General features: G+C 41.1%; 2 protein-coding genes, 1 long non-coding RNA gene and 3 other non-coding genes across 9 annotated transcripts in view; all 6 read left to right on the top strand.

Moving 5' to 3' along the window:
* Positions 1–9,678, top strand: part of LOC121533401 (oxysterol-binding protein-related protein 9) — a 50,038-nt gene extending 40,360 nt beyond the window's left edge. For all 4 annotated transcript variants that reach the window (XM_041839312.1, XM_041839313.1, XM_041839315.1 and 1 more), the window contains 12 exons: positions 1,157–1,269; positions 3,529–3,644; positions 3,735–3,820; positions 3,945–4,122; positions 4,333–4,417; positions 4,531–4,641; positions 4,779–4,842; positions 5,056–5,196; positions 7,005–7,083; positions 7,254–7,345; positions 7,579–7,714; positions 7,981–9,678. In XM_041839312.1, the coding sequence (XP_041695246.1) occupies positions 1,157–1,269; positions 3,529–3,644; positions 3,735–3,820; positions 3,945–4,122; positions 4,333–4,417; positions 4,531–4,641; positions 4,779–4,842; positions 5,056–5,196; positions 7,005–7,083; positions 7,254–7,345; positions 7,579–7,714; positions 7,981–8,055 (1,276 nt within the window). In that variant the 3' untranslated portion in view covers positions 8,056–9,678. The remainder of the gene's footprint in view (positions 1–1,156; positions 1,270–3,528; positions 3,645–3,734; positions 3,821–3,944; positions 4,123–4,332; positions 4,418–4,530; positions 4,642–4,778; positions 4,843–5,055; positions 5,197–7,004; positions 7,084–7,253; positions 7,346–7,578; positions 7,715–7,980) is intronic.
* A 573-nt stretch (positions 9,679–10,251) lies between these two features.
* Positions 10,252–12,723, top strand: LOC121532688. The gene is made up of 8 exons (XR_005994364.2): positions 10,252–10,333; positions 10,969–11,010; positions 11,205–11,253; positions 11,384–11,442; positions 11,625–11,698; positions 11,814–11,866; positions 12,015–12,067; positions 12,246–12,723. It is a non-coding gene; the product is annotated as an uncharacterized LOC121532688 (long non-coding RNA).
* Positions 10,676–10,757, top strand: LOC121534380. The gene has a single exon (XR_005994611.1). It is a non-coding gene; the product is annotated as a small nucleolar RNA SNORD74 (small nucleolar RNA).
* On the top strand, positions 11,056–11,139 carry LOC121534381. Its single transcript, XR_005994612.1, has one exon. It is a non-coding gene; the product is annotated as a small nucleolar RNA snR60/Z15/Z230/Z193/J17 (small nucleolar RNA).
* Positions 12,104–12,176, top strand: LOC121534379. The gene has a single exon (XR_005994610.1). It is a non-coding gene; the product is annotated as a small nucleolar RNA SNORD47 (small nucleolar RNA).
* Positions 12,724–14,577: 1,854 nt separating the features above from the next.
* On the top strand, positions 14,578–18,570 carry LOC121532689 (torsin-1A). The gene is made up of 7 exons (XM_041838472.1): positions 14,578–14,674; positions 14,872–15,138; positions 15,574–15,696; positions 15,793–16,058; positions 16,578–16,753; positions 16,891–17,015; positions 17,962–18,570. The coding sequence occupies exons 2-7, from the start codon at positions 14,973–14,975 to the stop codon at positions 18,207–18,209; spliced, it is 1,104 nt and encodes a 367-aa protein (XP_041694406.1). The 5' UTR covers positions 14,578–14,674; positions 14,872–14,972; the 3' UTR covers positions 18,210–18,570.
* The last annotated feature ends 344 nt before the right edge of the window (positions 18,571–18,914 follow it).

Genomic DNA, 18,914 nt, shown 5'->3' on the forward strand with positions numbered 1-18,914 from the left:
TGTCTTGCTAATTGCCTATAATTTCCACCTGTTGTCTATTCCATTTGCACAACAGCATGTAAAATGTATTGTCAATCAGTGTTGCTTCCTAAGTGGACAGTTTGATTTCACAGAAGTGTGATTGACTTGGAGTTACATTGTGTTGTTTAAGTGTTCCCTTTATTTTTTTGAGCAGTGTATATTCTTACTTTTTTTTGCAGTGCGTAAAGTTATTATTTTAATTGTTATTTTTTCGGCCTTGAGGTCACATATAGGCCTATGCGTATACATAAGCTTTAATATGCGTATGGATGTTTTGAATGAATCATCACCTTAGAAAGCACTGTCCATTTTGTTGTGTTAGGCTTTGAAACAACATCCACAACGACCATGGTTTCAACCTGTTGTTGAACTTCTTCAAATGTTAAAAGCACATACTGTTTTGATTGTGTTTTGATGTGATTTTTGATTGCATTTGCATTGATGTCAGAGTGGTTAGAGGGACAATAGAGCCCTGAGTACCAGGCCATTAGTGACCTGTTGATCGTTAGGGAGTTGGGTACTACCAACACATATCTAGAGTGCATAAGAGGAGATTACCGTGACTCAACAGTCACGTGGAATTCTACTGCGGTCATAACTCATTACTTCCGGTGTGGCGGTAATACGGTCACCGCAACAACCCTAGGTATGGGAAAATGCAACTCATCATAAGCTGATTGTGTTTTTCTAGAGGTGTGTTTTAATCCTGTGCCTTTACGGCATATATTTCCTATTATGTAATCAGTTATTTCTTTCTCTGCATCCCTCCACCTTCATCTAAAGTGGCGCAGTGGTCTAAGGCACTGCATCGCAGTGCTAACTGTGCCACTAGAGATCCTGGTTCGAATCCAGGCTCTGTCGCAGCCGGCCGCGACCGGGAGACTCATGGGCGGCGCACAATTGGCCCAGCGTCGTCCAGGGTAGGGGAGGGAATGGCCGGCAGGGATGTAGCTCAGTTGATAGAGCATGGCGTTTGCAACGCCAGGGTTGTGGGTTCGATTCCCACGGGGGGCCAGTATAAAAAAAAATATATATATATATGTATTCACTAACTGTAAGTCGCTCTGGATAAGAGCGTCTGCTAAATGACTAAAATGTAAATGTAAATCTCTCCCTCCATTTTTTTCTCTGTCAGTCCCTCTAGGCCTTCTGCTGCTTTGCCTCACAGCGATGACGGAACAGTGCTGAAACGACCAGACACTAACGAGTCCCTCGACTCCTCCATGTCTAACGGCACCACTGATGCAGGTGATACACGCACAAACGCACATTGCCCTACTTATCCTCACACCTGTCTACCCCCAACAATAACCTACAGTGAGCTGCAAAAGTATTGGGACAGTGACACATGTTATTGTAATGGTGAGAGGTTAGCATATCGTCTGTAACTTTCGCACTCATCATTATTCACAATTCATTCAGGACTATCCGTTATTAATGGTAGCATCCACATTAATGTAGAAGTGTTTAGAAACCTATTCTAATCTTATTTACAATAAAAGTGACCCCAGAATGACACAATACATTATTTATCAATCATTTCTATTTGGCACAAAATAATCTGAAACACAACCAAAACAAACAGCAAATGCATCCAACCGATTTGTAGAGTCACAAGCTTGATGTAATCATTGCGTGCTAGGAATATGGGACCAAATACTAACTTTTGACTACTTTAATACACATACAGTGAGAGAAAAAAGTATTTGATCCCCTGCTGATTTTGTAAGTTTGCCCACTGACAAAGAAATGATCAGTTTATAATTTTAATGGTAGGTTTATTTGAACAGTGAGAGACAGAATAAAAACAAAAACATGATTTAGTACTTGGTGGCAAAACCCTTCTTGTAGTTGGCCACCAGGTTTGCACACATCTCAGGAGGGATTTTGTCCCACTCCTCTTTGCAGATCTTCTCCAAGTCATTAAGGTTTTGAGGCTGACGTTTGGCAACTCGAACCTTCAGCTCCCTCCACAGATTTTCTATGGGATTAAGGTCTGGAGACTGGCTAGGCCACTCCAGGACCTTAATGTGCTTCTTCTTGAGCCACTCCTTTATTGCCTTGGCCGTGTGCTTTGGGTCATTGTCATGCTGGAATACCCATCCACGACCCATTTTCAATGGTTATCACCCAAGATATGACGGTACATGGCCCCATCCATCGTCCCTTTGATGCGGTAAAGTTGTCCTGTCCCCTTAGCAGAAAAACACCCCCAAAGCATAGTGTTCTTGGGATCATAGGCAGCATTTCTCCTCCTCCAAACACGGCGAGTTGAGTTGATGCCAAAGAGCTCGATTTTGGTCTCATCTGACCACAACACTTTCACCCAGTTCTCCTCTGAATCATTCAGATGTTCATTGGCAAACTTCAGACGGGCATGTATATGTGCTTTCTTGATCAGGGGGACCTTGCGGGCGCTGCAGGATTTCAGTCCTTCACAGTGTAGTGTGTTACCAATTGTTTTCTTGGTGACTATGGTCCCAGCTGCCTTGAGATCATTGACAAGATCCTCCCGTGTAGTTCTGGGCTGATTCCTCACCGTTCTCATGATCATTGCAACTCCACAAGGTGAGATCTTGCATAGAGCCCCAGGCCGAGGGAGATTGACAGTTCTTTTGTGTTTCTTCCATTTGCGAATAATCGCACCAACTGCTGTCACCTTCTCACCAAGCTGCTTGGCGATGGTCTTGTAGCCCATTCCAGCCTTGTGTAGGTCTAAAATCTTGTCCCTGACATCCTTGGAGAGCTCTTTGGTCTTGGCCATGGTGGAGAGTTTGGAATCTGATTGATTGCTTCTGTGGACAGGTGTCTTTTATACAGGTAACAAGCTGAGATTAGAAGCACTCCCTTTAAGAGTGTGCTCCTAATCTCAGCTCGTTACCTGTATAAAAGACACCTGGGAGCCAGAAATCTTTCTGATTGAGAGGGGGTCAAATACTTATTTCCCTCATTAAAATGCAAATCAATTTATAACATTTTTGACATGCGTTTTTCTGGATTCTTGTGTTGTTATTCTGTCTCTCACTGTTCAAATAAACCTACCATTAAAATTATAGACTGATCATTTCTTTGTCAGTGGGCAAACGTAGAAAATCAGCAAGGGATCAAATACTTATTTCCCTCACTGTATAAGGGAATTTGTTCCAATACTTTTGGTCCCTTAAAATGGGGGGACTATGTACAAAAGTGCTGTAATTTGTAAACGGTTCACCCGATATGGATGAAAATACCCTCAAATTAAACTGACAGTCTGCACTTTAACCTCATAGTCATTGTATCATTTGAAATCAAAAGTGCTGGAGTACAGAGCCAAAACAACAACAAATGTGTCACTGTCCCAATACTTTTGGAGCTCAATGTATTTCTCTGTAACAACATCACACATTCTGTTCCTTTTTTGGCTGATGTTTTCTTTCGTAACAGAAAAGAGGATGTCAGGCTGTCCTGAATCAGTGGTGGCTGGTCTACTGTAGGTGTTTTTAACTCTCTGCTGTCTGCTCTGGTCAGATCAATTTGACAGCCATGATGATGAGGCGGAGGATCAGGGGGAGTCTGTGGAGGAGCACAAGAGTGTCATCATGCATCTGCTGTCCCAGGTGCGACTGGGCATGGACCTCACCAAGGTAAGAGCTCTGTGTGTCTGTCCGTCCTGTCACTCTCTCTTTCTCTCTTGCTAACTGTTTCTTTCTCTTTCCCTCTCTCTCTCTCCTCAGGTGGTCCTCCCCACATTTATCTTAGAGAGGAGGTCTTTGCTGGAGATGTATGCTGACTTCTTTGCACATCCGGATTTGTTTGTCAGGTACATCACTTCAAATTCTCTCCAAATGTACCCAAAAAGAAGGAAAACATTTTGTTTCAGAATCCCATCCATGGCATTATAACCTTTGATCCAGTGGTGTGACGACTGATGTTCTCATCCCCAGTATCGCGGATCAGCTAGAACCCAAAGAGCGCATGGTTCAGGTGGTAAAATGGTACATGTCAGCCTTCCACGCAGGGAGGAAAAGCTCAGTGGCCAAGAAGCCTTACAACCCCATCCTGGGAGAGGTCTTCTTCTGCCACTGGGACCTGCCTTCAGAGAGTGAGGAGCTCACTGCAGTGGTGAGCATTGACAGAGCAGCCTTGACCGAGCCCATTGTACCACAATAAAGACTGACAATTTATATTGATATGATTTGATTTTTAAACTAGTTTTATAATACTATAATCAGTGTAAAGTTTTGTGATACTGAGGCAAGTTTTTTAATTTGTTTCATCAATTCTTTACTGATAAATAAATGGTAACCACCGACCCCTCCTCCCACCCCTCAGGAGCCATCGTCAGAGGGTCCAGTGCCATGGTCTTCAGCCAACAGTGTGTCTTTTGTAGCAGAGCAGGTCTCTCATCACCCCCCTAGTGAGTCTCCCCACCCCGTCAACATTAGACAGCTGACACAGAACCAGAGCCATAGAGTTAAGTTAACTGCTATAACATGTTTACTGTACTGTTGCCTTTCCTCTTCCTTGTAGTTTCTGCATTCTACGCAGAGTGTCTCAGTAAAAAGATTCAGTTCAACGCCCACATTTGGACCAAGTCAAAGTTCTTAGGAATGTCAATTGGAGTCCACAATATTGGCCAGGGTAAGAAATCTCTTCAACCAATCTCTACCAACGGTAGATGGCTCACATCGTCCATAAACGTGTGTGCTCACACACTTACAAAAACCTTCTGGTCTTCTGTGTATTCTGAAGTGTGTGCTTCCCCATTTCTCCTGTAGGCTGTGTGTCCTGTCTGGAACATGACGAGCACTACATACTCACCTTCCCCAATGGCTATGGCAGGTAGGCTCATGCTTTTAAAAGTGAATAGCACACACACTCACACTCTCACGTTTGTGGTTCTGGAAATAAAAGCCCCAGTTCAATTAAAAATAAGTTAACTCCAGCACAGCGCACAAAATGTACTGTATGTAAAGTGAGTGTGTATAATTGGGTATAACATGTTATCAGTATTCCCTGACCTGACATGTAATGGGGTGTTCCTTCTCTCTTCAGGTCGATCCTGACCGTCCCATGGGTGGAGTTGGGTGGAGAATGTAACATCAACTGCTCCAAAACGGGCTACAGTGCCAGCATTGTGTTTCACACTAAGCCCTTCTATGGTGGCAAGAAGCACAGGATCACCGCTGAGATCTTGTAAGGAGGATTTTCTTATTTTTAATCATGCATGTAGTGTTAGCCTATTATTGCTTTATTTACTGTGCTCATAGCAGTATATGGAAATCAGTTTTTGTTGTGATGTTAAAGATGCGTTCTAAAGGTTTTGGATAATTTCAGCCAGTAGTTTTGAAAGTAGCACCCACAAGCCAAAACAGGTCCTCAAAAATGTTTATTATACAATGCATTTGGAAAGTATTCAGACCCCTTGACTTTTTCCACATTTTGTTACGTTACAACCTTGTTCTAAAATTGATTAAAATGTTGTGTTCCCCTATCTACACACAATACCCCATAATGACAAAGCAAAAACAGGTTATCAATTTTAGCAAATATGTAAATGTGATTTCTGTTTTTTAAATTTGATATAAGTATTCAGACCCTTTACTCAGTACTTTGTTGAAGCACCTTTGGCAGCGATTACAGCCTCGAGTCTTCTTGGGTATGACGCTACAAGCTTGACACACCTGTATTTGGAGAGTTTCTCTCATTCCTCTCTGCAGATCCTCTCAAGCTCTGTCAGGTTAGATGGGAAGCGTTGCTGCACAGCTATTTTCAGCTCTTTCCAGAGATGTTCGATCAGGTTCAAATCCGGGCTCTGGCTGGGCCACTCAAGGACATTCAGAGAATTGTCCCAAAGCCACTCCTGCATTGTCTTGGCTGTGTGCTTAGGGTCGTTGTCCTGTTGGAAGGTGAACGTTCACCCCAGTCTGAGGTCCTGAGCGCTCTGGAGTAGGTTTTTGTACTTTGCTCCGTTCAACTTTGCCTCGATCCTGACTAGTTTCCCAGTCCCTGCCGCTAAAAAACATCCCCACAGCATGATGCTGCCACCATGCTTCACCGTAGGGATGGTGCCAGGTTTCCTCCAGACCTGACGCTTGGCATTCAGGACAAAGAGTTCCATCTTGGTTTCATCAGACCAGAGAATCTTGTTTCTCATGTTCTGAGAGTCTTTAGGTGCCTTTTGACAAACTCCAAGCGGGCTGTCGTGCCTTTTACTGAGGAGTGGCTTCCGTCTGGCCACTACCATAAAGGCCTTATTTGGTGGAGTGCTGCAGAGATGGTTGTCCTTCTGGAAGATTCTCCCATCTCCACAGAGTAACTCTAGAGCTCTGTCAGAGTGACCATCGAGTTCTTGGTCACCTCCCTGTCCAAGGCCCTTCTCCCCCGATTACTCAGTTTGGCCGGGCGGCCAGCTCTAGGAAGAGTCTTGGTGGTTCCAAACTTCTTCCATTTAAGAATGATGGAGGCCACTGTGTTCTTGGGGACCTTCAATGCTGCAGAAATGTTTTGGTACCCTTCCCCAGATCTATGCCTTGACACAATCCTGTCTCGGCGCTCTACGGACAATTCCTTCGTCCTCATGGCTTGGTTTTTGCTCTGACATACACTGTCAACTGTGGGACCTTATATAGACAGGTGTGTGCCTTTCCAAATCATGTCCAATCAATTGAATTGACCGCAGGTGGACTCCAATCAAGTTGTAGAAACATCTCAAGGATGATCGATGGAAACCGGATGCACCTGAGCTCAATTTCGAGTCACATAGCAAAGGGTCTGAATACTTATGTAAATAAGGTATTTCTGTTTTTTGTAATACACTTGCAAAAATTTCTAAAAACCTGTTTTCGCTTTATCATTATGGGGTATTGTGTATAGATTGCTGAGGAAAATGTATTATTTAATCCATTTTAGAATAAGGCTGTAACGTAACAAAATGTGGAAAACGTCAAGGGGTCTGAATATTTTCCGAAGGCACTATATATTTCAAATGTGTTTGTTTGCAGTCCTCCCAATGACAAGAAGTCATTCTGCTCCATTGAAGGAGAGTGGAATGGAGTGATGCACGCTAAGTGGGCATCTGGGGTGAGTTCAGTTTGAAAATGTGATCTCTGCTCGATATCAATGAATTTTTGTTTTGTTTTTGTTTTTTACCTCAAACACTGAAGGTTGACCTCTTACATTAAAATCAAAATAGAAAGTGTTAATATTTTAATAGACACTTTCAACCCTAACTTACTATCTCTTGAATCCAGGAAAACTCCTTGTTCATTGACACAAAGAAAATGGGCTGTATCAAGAAGAAGGTGAGGAAGTTGGAGGACCAGCTGGAGTATGAGTCCCGCAGGTGAGAAGCCTCTCTCTTTGTATTTTCATGGCCACAGAAGTGCATTAATAAGTAGCTGTTTTTTATTTGTTCTGTCCAGTCCCCTTTCTGTTGATGTGGGGGTAGTAGCTCCTGTCATGGCATACAGTTTAATTGGGCTATCAATCCAACCAGGCATAAAATAATCTGATTTAACAATATATTTATTTTGTTTGGTCTGAAACCTCAAGTCCCTGTTTGTGTTTTACCCTCAGCCTGTGGAAGGATGTGACGGTCAGCCTGAAGTCGAGAGACATCGATGCAGCAACGGAAGCAAAGCACAGGCTGGAGGAGAAGCAGAGGGGGGAGGCCAGGGAGAGGAAGGAAAACGAAATGCAGTGGGAAACTAGGGTGAGTGTGCCTATTCTTATCACACATCTCCAGAGCCCTGACAGCAATATTAACGGCCACCAGTCCATATCAAGGTTAATAGTTCACAGTAATGATGATTGTACATAGTTTAATATGTAGATGGAAAGTATATGACTCATAGGGTGCCTCGCTTACTTGTCAAAATATTTGTGTTAATTGCAGATGCAAATGTTAACCTGTACCTTTCGATTTTTGAAAGAAGTATTGTAGTCCCCACTGATTAAGTCTCTGTTTACTCCCTGCAGTTGTTCCATGAGGATGGAGAGTGCTGGGTCTACGATGAGCCTCTACTGAAAAGAACTGGATCACAGAGGCACTGAGGCCACAGATACAGATCTCGGAGTCTTAATAAGAACTCTTTTTCGAACCACTTCTTATCCAAGCCTTGGAATGACTGATGATTGAACATGTACACAGCTTTGCATTTTCAAAGTTAAAATGGAATGAAATTAAGAAGAAACATCTAAGATGTAAAAAAGAATACTCCTTGTTTTCGCCAACCCCACCGCCTCCACCTCTCCATCCCCTAAACGACTAAAAGAAGCATAATAACAAAACCAGTACCGATGCCCTTCGGCTACACAAACAAGCCCTCACAATCTGGCAGGAGGATCCCACGAGGGTATGTCCTTTTCCCCGAGGGGGAGGGTGTTTTGATTGAACAATCCTTGAAAAACAGCGTTCTATATCTCAGGGAAACTGGTGACTGAGGAATGAAAGCTGTACCTCCGGGAGTTTGACAGCCTTATGGTGGAATCACAAGGGGGAGAACTTGGCTTGCCTACAACTAGCTACAGCTGTTTATATATAGATACATATGATGAATATATATATTCTTTTTTATTTCCTTTCTCTTTCCTTATGGCAATAGTAAATATTTGAGGATATGAACTCTATGGCAACACATCAGGAATCATTCCATTTCCCTTCTACATTTGTCCCCTCTCAAGTTCGTCGACATTGCCTTTCCCCATGTACTAACTCCACCATCTAGTGTGTGTTTATCTTCTCAAGAGGACCAGAAGAACCCAATAAGTATGCATTTGCAAGATAGACGGAAGGTGGAGTCGAGGAAGAGGACTTGTCTCCATGTTGATTATTTTCCCTTTTGGCATTTATGAACAAATGTATGTTTTTTTGTTTTGTTTTTCAGATGATTGGGTAACATGTTAAGGAGCTTTAATGAGAGTAGGTTTTATTGAGTGCTGCTAGAATGTCCAAATTTGGTTGAGGGTTCAAAATGTGCTTTCCAATTGTTGTTCAATAGGAAAGCATATAATGGTCTCATGTCTGCTTTAAAAATAAGGGTTCATTCCCCATTCAGTTCAACATCAGTTTAACCTCAGTAAGCTGATGTTTGGATAAGTACCTAAAATAAAATATAGATTTTTCACTTGAGCATATGAATCATTATATATGTTTCTGGATATTCTTCAGCGAACCCATTACGTACAATATTGTCAGCTAAAGTCATCTGTTCATGTTTCCCTCAGAAGACGTTTTATCAGTAAGCAAGGCCAGGTTATACAGTACATGAATTTCCATTTTGGTCAGTGGAAAGGAGTTGGATACAGCGACCGAAACCATATGTAGCAATATAGAGCACATTCCTGCTGAATACACGCATGCAATGATTGCCTGTGGTGAAAAACTCAAATTCAGGTGGATTTTCATCCTATTCTCTCTAAAGTAGGTAAATACTGTATATTCTAATAAAATAGAATTTACAGAGGTTACAAACTTAAAAGCCATTATTTTTTCATGTTATGTCTTTGTAAATTAATATTGAATTGAGGCCTTGCCATACATTTCCACATCACTCAGTATCGCTTCAAACGAGCAATCAAAACAAAATGTATTTTTTATTTCCTTCAAATCATAACCATTGATTGTATCACATTTTCATGTTTATTGATGCATATTATTAAATCTCCCTGAGTTTACCTCTGTTTAGTGTTTGACACCCTTCATTGAAAAATATTGTGGTTTAAAGGCGCTCCATTGTCAATCTGTCGTCTTCATTGGCTATGCAGCATTTACAGGTGATATGGCCTCTGCAGAAGTTATGGCTTCATGCTTCGCGGAGCAGCGTAGAGCTGTTGGAAGGAAATGAGTTTGTTTATACTGGACCTCCCGCCCCTACTTACCGTCAACCAATCATGTCAATGCGGAGCTATACAGAGACCTCCGCATTGTTACAAAATTTGTGCGGCGCACAGCGATGCGGTGTGAAGCTCAATTTGGCCTCTGCATGCCTCCAGAGGCTTCGCAATTGCGTCACACAACATTTTTCTGATCGCAATTGCGTCACACCACATTTTACGGATCTCGGATCAAGCATAAATTGGCTCTAAATTCTGCACTGCCAATGCAGAGAACAGATTGACCATGAAGTGTCTTTTAGTTCGTCACATTATCATTGGTTAATGGGTCGTACCCTGAGATTCTCCGAGCCAATCCAGAGAAACACAAAATCGTGTTTGGCCAATCATAGTAGACGATGCTGACTTTTCCCATAAATCAATGCGAATGCATTCCATTTATATTCAGCCTCCACGGTGCTATTGGTCTCCTTCGCCTCTCGGATCCTACAGAAAGGTAATAATTGTGGTTTGTATTGTATAAGCTGAGTTTGTATTTTGTAAAGCACATTCTTTCATTTATGTGCAAATGTTTGTTTGCCGTCTTCCTTGATTAGCTGTGTCTGTTAAACGTGTCAATCTTGCGTAAGGATCTAGTTGGTCGTTTTGCGCTCGCTAGCGAGAAGGCAAAATTCCACCACGTGTGTGTCACATGTCGAGAACAAGTATTTGTCTCCATTATCAAGCTATCACAATTGTCTTCTAATAGTAAACAAGTTAATAAGTAAACTAGTGCACGGTTTAATTTAAAAAGCCTAATTAACTACAACGCAGGAAAGTAGCCCGGAATGCTAAGCCTCCCATGCTCACATGATGAATTAAGTGTTGGTAGGGACATCTGAGTTACATTGAGGAAACGCCAACCGTTCTGACTGTATGGGATCAAATGTTATTGATTTGTATCAATGTTACTGCGCTTTGATAGTTAACTGCCATTGTCTCACACATAATATATCATAGGAATTGTCGCATGCAAATTAAATTATTCAAAAACATTGGGAATCTCACTGAAAAATAATGTTGTTTTTACTGATAGTGCAGTTTAATATACTTAAACTGTTCCTGAGCCCAAATGTAATGTCTTCTCTGCAGATGGCTTACATGGTGGGAGTGCAATTATCAGAACCTGTTATGGTAAGCTACTTTGTGCACTCAACCAACATGTGACTACTATATAATCTGATACAATGATGACTGCATAGTTCAGCAGATAAATGATGACGAGTACTAAGCATTGTCTTTCGCTCCTATCTGATGTGTTGGCTTGATTAGGTCTTTGACCCCTCACTGCACAGGGAAGTGTCTTAACTTTGTATTTTTTTCCCCAGAAGGCAATGGAAATGACACACTGGACAAGGTTAAAATGGTTTGCTTAAGGTAACATATTTGACACTGACTGTATTGTTCAGCTGATTCTCCATGACATTGTATTTTGCACCTGTCTGATGTAGCCTTTAAACTGACTAGTCATTTGTTGCTATACAACTTTAACAGTTTCTCTTTACAGGACTCTTTCAAGTGTCCTGATGACTAAATGGTATGACAGGATCCTAGTGGCTGAATGAGGTAAGCTACAAAGATACCATATGAACTGACAGTAAAAGGCAGTGCAATCTGAAAGGATGACATTGAATCAGGTCTCTGATCTTGTTGAGGACATATTGTTACACACTCTGATCATGATTGTGGTGCTTGCGTTTTGTGGTGTTGGAAACATTGAGCATTTTTATTAAACAGTTTATTTTCAGCCCCAGTAGATGCAGAACAATGATCTGGTGTGGCTAGAAGCATGATGCAATCTGAAAAGAAACCATTGAATCAGGTCTGATATTGTTGAAGAGATAATAGTGTTACACTGATCTGAGATTGTGGCCCTTGCCCATCGCTTTCTTGGTAGCCGTGGTCATTTTGATGATCCATATTTAATTTATTTGCAGAAGCGGTGGAAACAGGCATGATGGCTTGGAAGTTGTGGCGCTGTCCCTGTCAGGTTGGTATACATGCCTTTTGTGTAATACACAACAGGTTTCAGTGACGCTTATGTCTGAACTTTAATTTATGTTGACTTGATCATAACTGAGTAACCTGGACATGCATTGTATCATTACTGCCCCCTGATTAACTTAACTCTTCTCTAGGTGACTGGATGGTGAATTCACAACTAACTTGTAGTGTGGCTGTTCAGAACAAGGTAAGCATGATGCCGTTGCCCTTTATTTGCTTTATGTACCTGTGATGATGAGATTCTGCCAAATGATTTCTCTGATTATACCCCTACCGTTCCATTTATATCTGAGGTTGTACACAACAGTTGCTGAGTTTGTGGTTGTGCCTACATTTCGCTTAGTCGTTTTTCCTTTTCTCCTCAGAAATGGGAGGGCTATCGGAAGGTGCTGAAACACTACCATGGGAGGCAGCAGTCTGTTGGTTTTTCTCCTGATTGTTTTGGATGCATATGTGCACTAATTGTAGTCTCTGTTAGAATGTTTCACCTGTGCGACTTACTGCTCTTCCACTTTTAGGTACCCAATCAAAACCAGAAACTGGTGTTTTGGTCCTTATTTTAACTGTCAATTTGTGGATTTTTAATTAGTATTTTCTTAGGCAAATCTAGTGGACCTCTATTGCAGACTAGTGATTTTAATCTAGTAAGACCTTAAATGTTTTGGTTACAATTGTCAATAAAATGAATGAATGCATGTCTAACATGTCAATGTTAGAAATTAATTGATGGCAAATCGGGGTGTTTTCCATATGGATTAATTTGGATGTTCAGTGAATTCTTTGCTTAGTAAACCATTGCATTTGGCGGTCAATTAATGTGAATAAACATTTACGTTATTCTTACTTTACATCTCCCTTTACTTTGTTACAGAGCTTTTTTTTTTTTATATGTACAAACATTGGTCAGTGATGTGGCTTCTGCAAGGACATGAACTGAATGTTGCTAGTCGACGTTAGCTAATCAAGTAACTCTAGCCCAGACCTTAGTTGCGTTGCAGCTTCCGGTTTCATTTCCAAAATAAAATTAGTCGTTTTAGAACTGCATTCAATAGCGACGTTATATCAGTAGATGGCAACGTATAGGCTTGGGCCTTCAGTAAATGACTTGTGCGAATGATGGACACAGAGCCTTGTCTAGAATAACTACCTGAGCTGCAAAATAGAAAGTAAATATAATTTAGGGTAGGCATTTTACGATATCTAAATATGCCATGCTGTTGTGTTAATGGCCATATCATTGCGTTTGTATAGCCGTGTGGGGCTACTGTGGTGATCATGTAACCTAATCACTTTTATTTTAAGTATTTGGGCGCACGGACTGAAGGCCTTATTAGGCATTTAGACTGGAATTCACTAATACAATGTAGGCTTGTTATAGCCATTTGCATTGCACAGCCCCATCACGCAAGAATTGAGACAAAACAAAATATTGATGTCTTGGCTAAAACCTGTCCTGAGCGAAATAGCCAAGGGGTCTCAAATGGTCAAGAATATCTATAGCCTATTCTTATTGCCAGATCAGTTTTCCCTATCAGCCACTGCACGTGCTTTAACTATTTTGGCCTCTTAAGGGAAGCCCTATAAGCTATAAACTGTTATAAAATTATTCAGCGAGACACCAGTACCCAAAATTATATCCTCAATGGCAGCAAGTTGAAGGCTTTTTTTGGGGGGGATAGGTCTAAATTACAAATGTCATTGTTAAAGAACTTTGTAGAATTTAGATCATTTTGAATACACACATGGATCTCAATAAACAAATGGATAAGACTGTTCCATTCTCTTAATTTAGTTCCTATTGCAACTCAGACAAATTACTGACTGAACTGAAGGATGAATTAAATGTTGGAATGGCAGGTTGCACGCATCATGCCTACATTAGGGTATTATGGCTGCATGCCTCCAGAAGGGCATCTTCTGAGGCTGAGGAGTGCTTTTCCGAAGGCGCATGGAGATCAAGCTCTTCCAACTGGGCAGCAGTGTCGTGATGGAGGGAATAGCTTATACGGATAATACCTAAAACCACTGCAACAGAGTTATTGTGAAGTGTGGGAATAAGCTTATGCCAGATTTAGCGAATGCCAAGAGTGTGCAAAGCTGTCAAGGCAAAGGGTGGCTACTTTGAAGAATCTAAAATATATTTAGATGTAACACTTTTTTTTGGTTACTACACGATTCCATGTGTTATTTCATAGTTTTGATGTCTTCACTATTATTCTAAAATGTAGAAAATAGTAAAAAAATAAAGACCCTTGAATGAATAGGTGTGTCAACTTTTGACTGGTACTGTATGAAATGAGTAAAACCGTATGTACACATGACTAAAGTGACCATTGCATTATTGTGACCAGTGATTCCATGTCTATGTACATAGAGCAGCAGCCTCTAAGGTGCAGGGTTGAGTAACCGGGTGGTAGCCAGATAGTGACCGTGACCAAGTTCAGGGCAGGGTACTGGGTGGAGGCCGGCTAGTGATGGCTATTTAACAGTCTGATGGCCTTGACATAGAGCTGTTTTTCAGTCTCGGTCCCAGCTTTGATGTACCTGTACAGCTAGTGCTATCTAGACTTGCACTGGCAAGCAAATCCATTACATTAGCTACCTAAATGTGAAGTAAACTCAACTAAGGCGTAATATAGAATGGAGACTTTTAACTTGAAAACGTGCAGGTGACCTCTTTCCGGTTTCCCTTTTTTATACTGTGTTATGTTGGTTCGCGTAGCACTCCTCACAGGCCGTTTGGTGTACGTTTTTTTTGTTTGTTGGTGAGATGAAACTGCCAAAACTCTGAAAGGTATTATTGTACATCATAATTGCAACACAATATTTGTTCTAGCCTGAAATGTTAGCCCGTAATCGTAACATGGTGTTTGTATGTTCACGGATTAAATGTAACGTTTACGTTTCATGTTTCACGCATTTTCTTTTCTTACTATCCTAACAATTTACGTATGGATTTTCTAACGATACGTACGTTCAATCTTTTGGCAGATATCTCGTTACATAGTATGACAGGTTTGAATGGACAGATGATCGAAGATCGCCGCCATTGAGGACCCCTCTCTGATAATCGCAAATTTACGGCGTCACTGATGTTCCTCTACCCACTATTGCCCATATTTTGGGCTGTTTCTGCAAAGGCAGATTTATTTCAATTTGACAGTATTTCAAATGTATCTACGTATTATTTCAATTATATTTATTGTAATATATGGGAAGGGGAGTGTCAACCGACTCAAGATGATGCGACTCAGCAAGGTATGTTGTTTTTTATTTCCTGAAAATTTAAATTGTTTTATTATTCTGCAGAAATATCCAAATTGAGACCGTTTTCTCAACAGTCTTGGTGTAGTCAGATCGATTATGTCGGATCTATAACCAAAGAAACAGACGCACTGGAGCTTGTAGTTGTCCATAGGAACAATTTGTAAGGCATACATTCGTTTTTACACAGGACAAACTTATTTATATTACAATGTAGAAACTGTAAGCAACGATGATTAGCCAGTTTATTCAAACATAGAGGGAATATCTTATTTCATTTATGAACCAGTGATGATATGAAAAAGTGTTAGCCTTTTCCTTGCAAACTTGCCTTGAGATTAAATTATAGTGTTGTTTAATTGATTGCAACAGCTATGTCTTTAATACTGCATTAGATATTTACACTGTACATTTGTGTGCCCATTTCAGTACCTACTAGGGACCTGTGGGCAGCATTCCCTCAAGACTATATCAGTTTGCTGTCACGGTGGTATTGCAGCCTGGGACAGTGCTGTGAATCAGGGGATTGTCGGATAACAAATAATATTACAGGTATGATGAAGTCATATTGAGGCAATATTTATGTGCATGTATGTTCCACCAGCTATGTCATTTTTGTGCAGTCCTCATTTTGATGTTCTGTTTCAGGTCTGGCTAGTGATCTACAGCTAAAGCTTCATGGGCAGCACCTTGCCCAATCAGTGGTTCTGAAGGCTGTGCAAGGCTTCATCAGTAACCCTGAATCCAATAAGCCATTGACCCTCTCCTTCCATGGCTGCTCTGGCACGGGCAAGAACTTTGTGACCCGGATTGTAGCTGACAACTTGTACCGGGAAGGGGTGAAGAGCGAGTGTGTGCGTCTGTTCATCGCCCCATTCCACTTCCCCCATGCCAGACTGGTGGACACGTACAAGGTGAGCCTAGCTCTTGGTACAGACACGACTCCTCTCTGCCAGGAACATGTGCAGAACATAACTATGTTGGGTATATGGGATTATATAATACATATTTTGAGACCCTGTTTTATTGCCATGCATTAAGGACTAGCTAAATGTCTAGTTTAAAAAGAAAATGTAAATGTTGACATTTTCCAGGTCACCTCCTAAATAAAAGTTATTGGAACTCACACCAGCTAGGCAACCTTCCAACCAATTGCAAATTCAATGTTAAATAGCATAATACATACTATCACTATTTCAAAATGATAGTGAAGCAATTGATTAAATTACACAAATCGATCTCGACCAAAGCAGGAATTAAACAAATATACAGTATTATTTCCAAACTCAACAAATTATCACAAAGAGTGCCATTTTTAGTGGATAAAAACATGTAGAATAATACATGGAATGCATGTGCATATTTTAACCTGTCTTAAATGAGAGAGAGTGAGAGGGGATATTTTTGTGCTCACCATAGCTCTCTCTTTCCAGGGCCAGCTCAAAGAAGCTATCCGGGACATGGTGCTGCGTTGCCCACAGACACTTTTCATCTTTGATGAAGCTGAGAAACTGCACCCGGGCCTTATAGATGCCATCAAGCCCTATATGGACCATTATGACAATGTGGATGGGGTCAGCTATAGGAGGGCTGTCTTCTTATTCCTCAGGTTAGCCATATATACCCTTTCAATCCTTGCAATGTCTCTTCCACTAACTAATGTAAGGAAACTCAACTGTCTTAGTCATGGGTAAATGTCTCAGAGATTTTTCCTTCACCAAGATATGTTGTAATAATTATTTGTAGTAATATTGGTGGGACCACCATCAACGATGTGGCCTTGGACTTCTGGCACTCAGGGCAGAACAGAGAGGACATTGGGATGGAGGACTTGGAACACCGGCTACGTGCTGAAGCTATGGATTCTCAAGGTACCAACAGTGGCTTTACAATCATTCACACTCATTCTCAGCATTTACATATAGTGCATTCGGAAAGTATTCAGACCCCTTGACTTTTTCTACATTTTGTTACATTACAGCCTTATTCTAAAATTGATTAAATTGTTTTTTTCCCCCTCATCAATCTATACACACTACCCCATAATGACAAAGCAAAAACCATTTCCTCAGTACTTTGTTGAAGGATTACAGCCTCGAGTCTTCTTGGGTATGACGCTACAAGCTTGGCACACCTGTATTTGGGGAGTTTCTCCCATTCTTCTCTGCAGATCCTCTCAAGCTCTGTCAGGTTGGATGGGGAGCGTTGCTGCACAGCTATTTTCAGGTCTCTCCAGAGATGTTCGATCTGGTTCAAGTCCGGGCTCTGGCTGGGCCACTCAAGGACATTCAGAGACTTGTCCCAAATCCACTCCTGCGTTGTCTTGGCTGTGTGCTTAGGGTCGTTGTGCTGTTGGAAGGTGAACCTTCGCTCTCAAGCAGGTTTTCATTAAGGATCTCTAAGTACTTTGCTCCATTCATCTTTCCCTCAATCCCCACTAGTCTCCCAGTCCCTGCCACTGAAAAACATCCCAGTCCAAACATCGCTTTGTCATTCTGGGGTATTGTGTGTAGATTGATGAGGGTAAAAAATTATTTAATCAATTTTAGAATAAGGCTGTAACGTAACTGGAAAAAGACAAGGGGTCTTAACACTTTCCGAATGCACTGTAAATACATTTTCACAGAGCAAGATTGAAGATGCCTTTCTCATGAACACTACTACACTGTTAACACAACAACAAATAGTTTGCAAAAAGACAGAATACAGATTAGAAACAGATTAAAACATTTTGAATTCCATAACATTTCAGTGCAACATGTTTCGATGTAAATACCTTTCTGGAATTGTGGATTAACCCATTTGTCTGCTTTACAGGAGGCTTTGCACAGAGTGAACTGATGTCAGGTCACCTTATTGACTTCTTTGTGCCCTTCCTACCTCTGGAGTACCGTCATGTCAAGCGCTGTGCCCGTGATGCCTATGCAGCGCGGGGTCTGGAGCCAGACGAGGGAACGCTGGACGAAGTGGCAAAGGCCATGCTATATATACCCAAGGAGGAGAGGCTATTCTCTGCCCAAGGCTGCAAATCAATACCACAGAGGATCAATTTCTTCCTACCCTAAACAGACTAATGCAATCCAGAAAACACATGAACAGTGTTTTAGCAAAAAGGAAAAAGTATGTCCTGCCGACATATTGAACATTCTTGCAATGGCACATATCGATCAGAAATGTGGTATGCCCACTCCTCACCCTACACTACCAAGAAAGGAAGCATAGGGCATCTTGCTATAGTAACATTCAATCTGATAACAAAATAAGGGATTTTAGCGTGCATTATTCAACTTCCTCATTAGGCAATTTTTATACACTGATTTTAGGTCAAGCTCAGGTCAACTCGAGTATTAGTATTTGCATGTACACTACCAGTCAAAAGTTTGGACACACCTACTCATTGAATGGTTTTTCTTTATTTTTACTATTTTTTACATTGTAGAATAATAGTGAAGACATCAAAACTATGCCTTGAGAGAATGCCAAGAGTGTGCAAAGCTGGCATCAAGGCAAAGGGTGGCTATTTGAAGAATCTCAAATATAAAATATATTTTGATTTGTTTAACACTTTTTTGGTTACTGATTCCGTATTTGTTATTTCATAGTTTTGATGTCTTCACTATTATTCTACAATGTAGAAAATTAGTAAAAAATAAAGAAAAACCCTGGAATGAGTAGGTGTCCCAACTTTTGACTGGTACTGTATATCTTTTTATTTTGTTGGCACTGATGATATATTACAACTATCTGCTTAAGCAGTGGCAGGCACTTTC

Source organism: Coregonus clupeaformis, chromosome 20 (genome assembly GCF_020615455.1).
Source record: "Coregonus clupeaformis isolate EN_2021a chromosome 20, ASM2061545v1, whole genome shotgun sequence".
Classification (NCBI taxonomy): domain Eukaryota; kingdom Metazoa; phylum Chordata; class Actinopteri; order Salmoniformes; family Salmonidae; genus Coregonus; species Coregonus clupeaformis.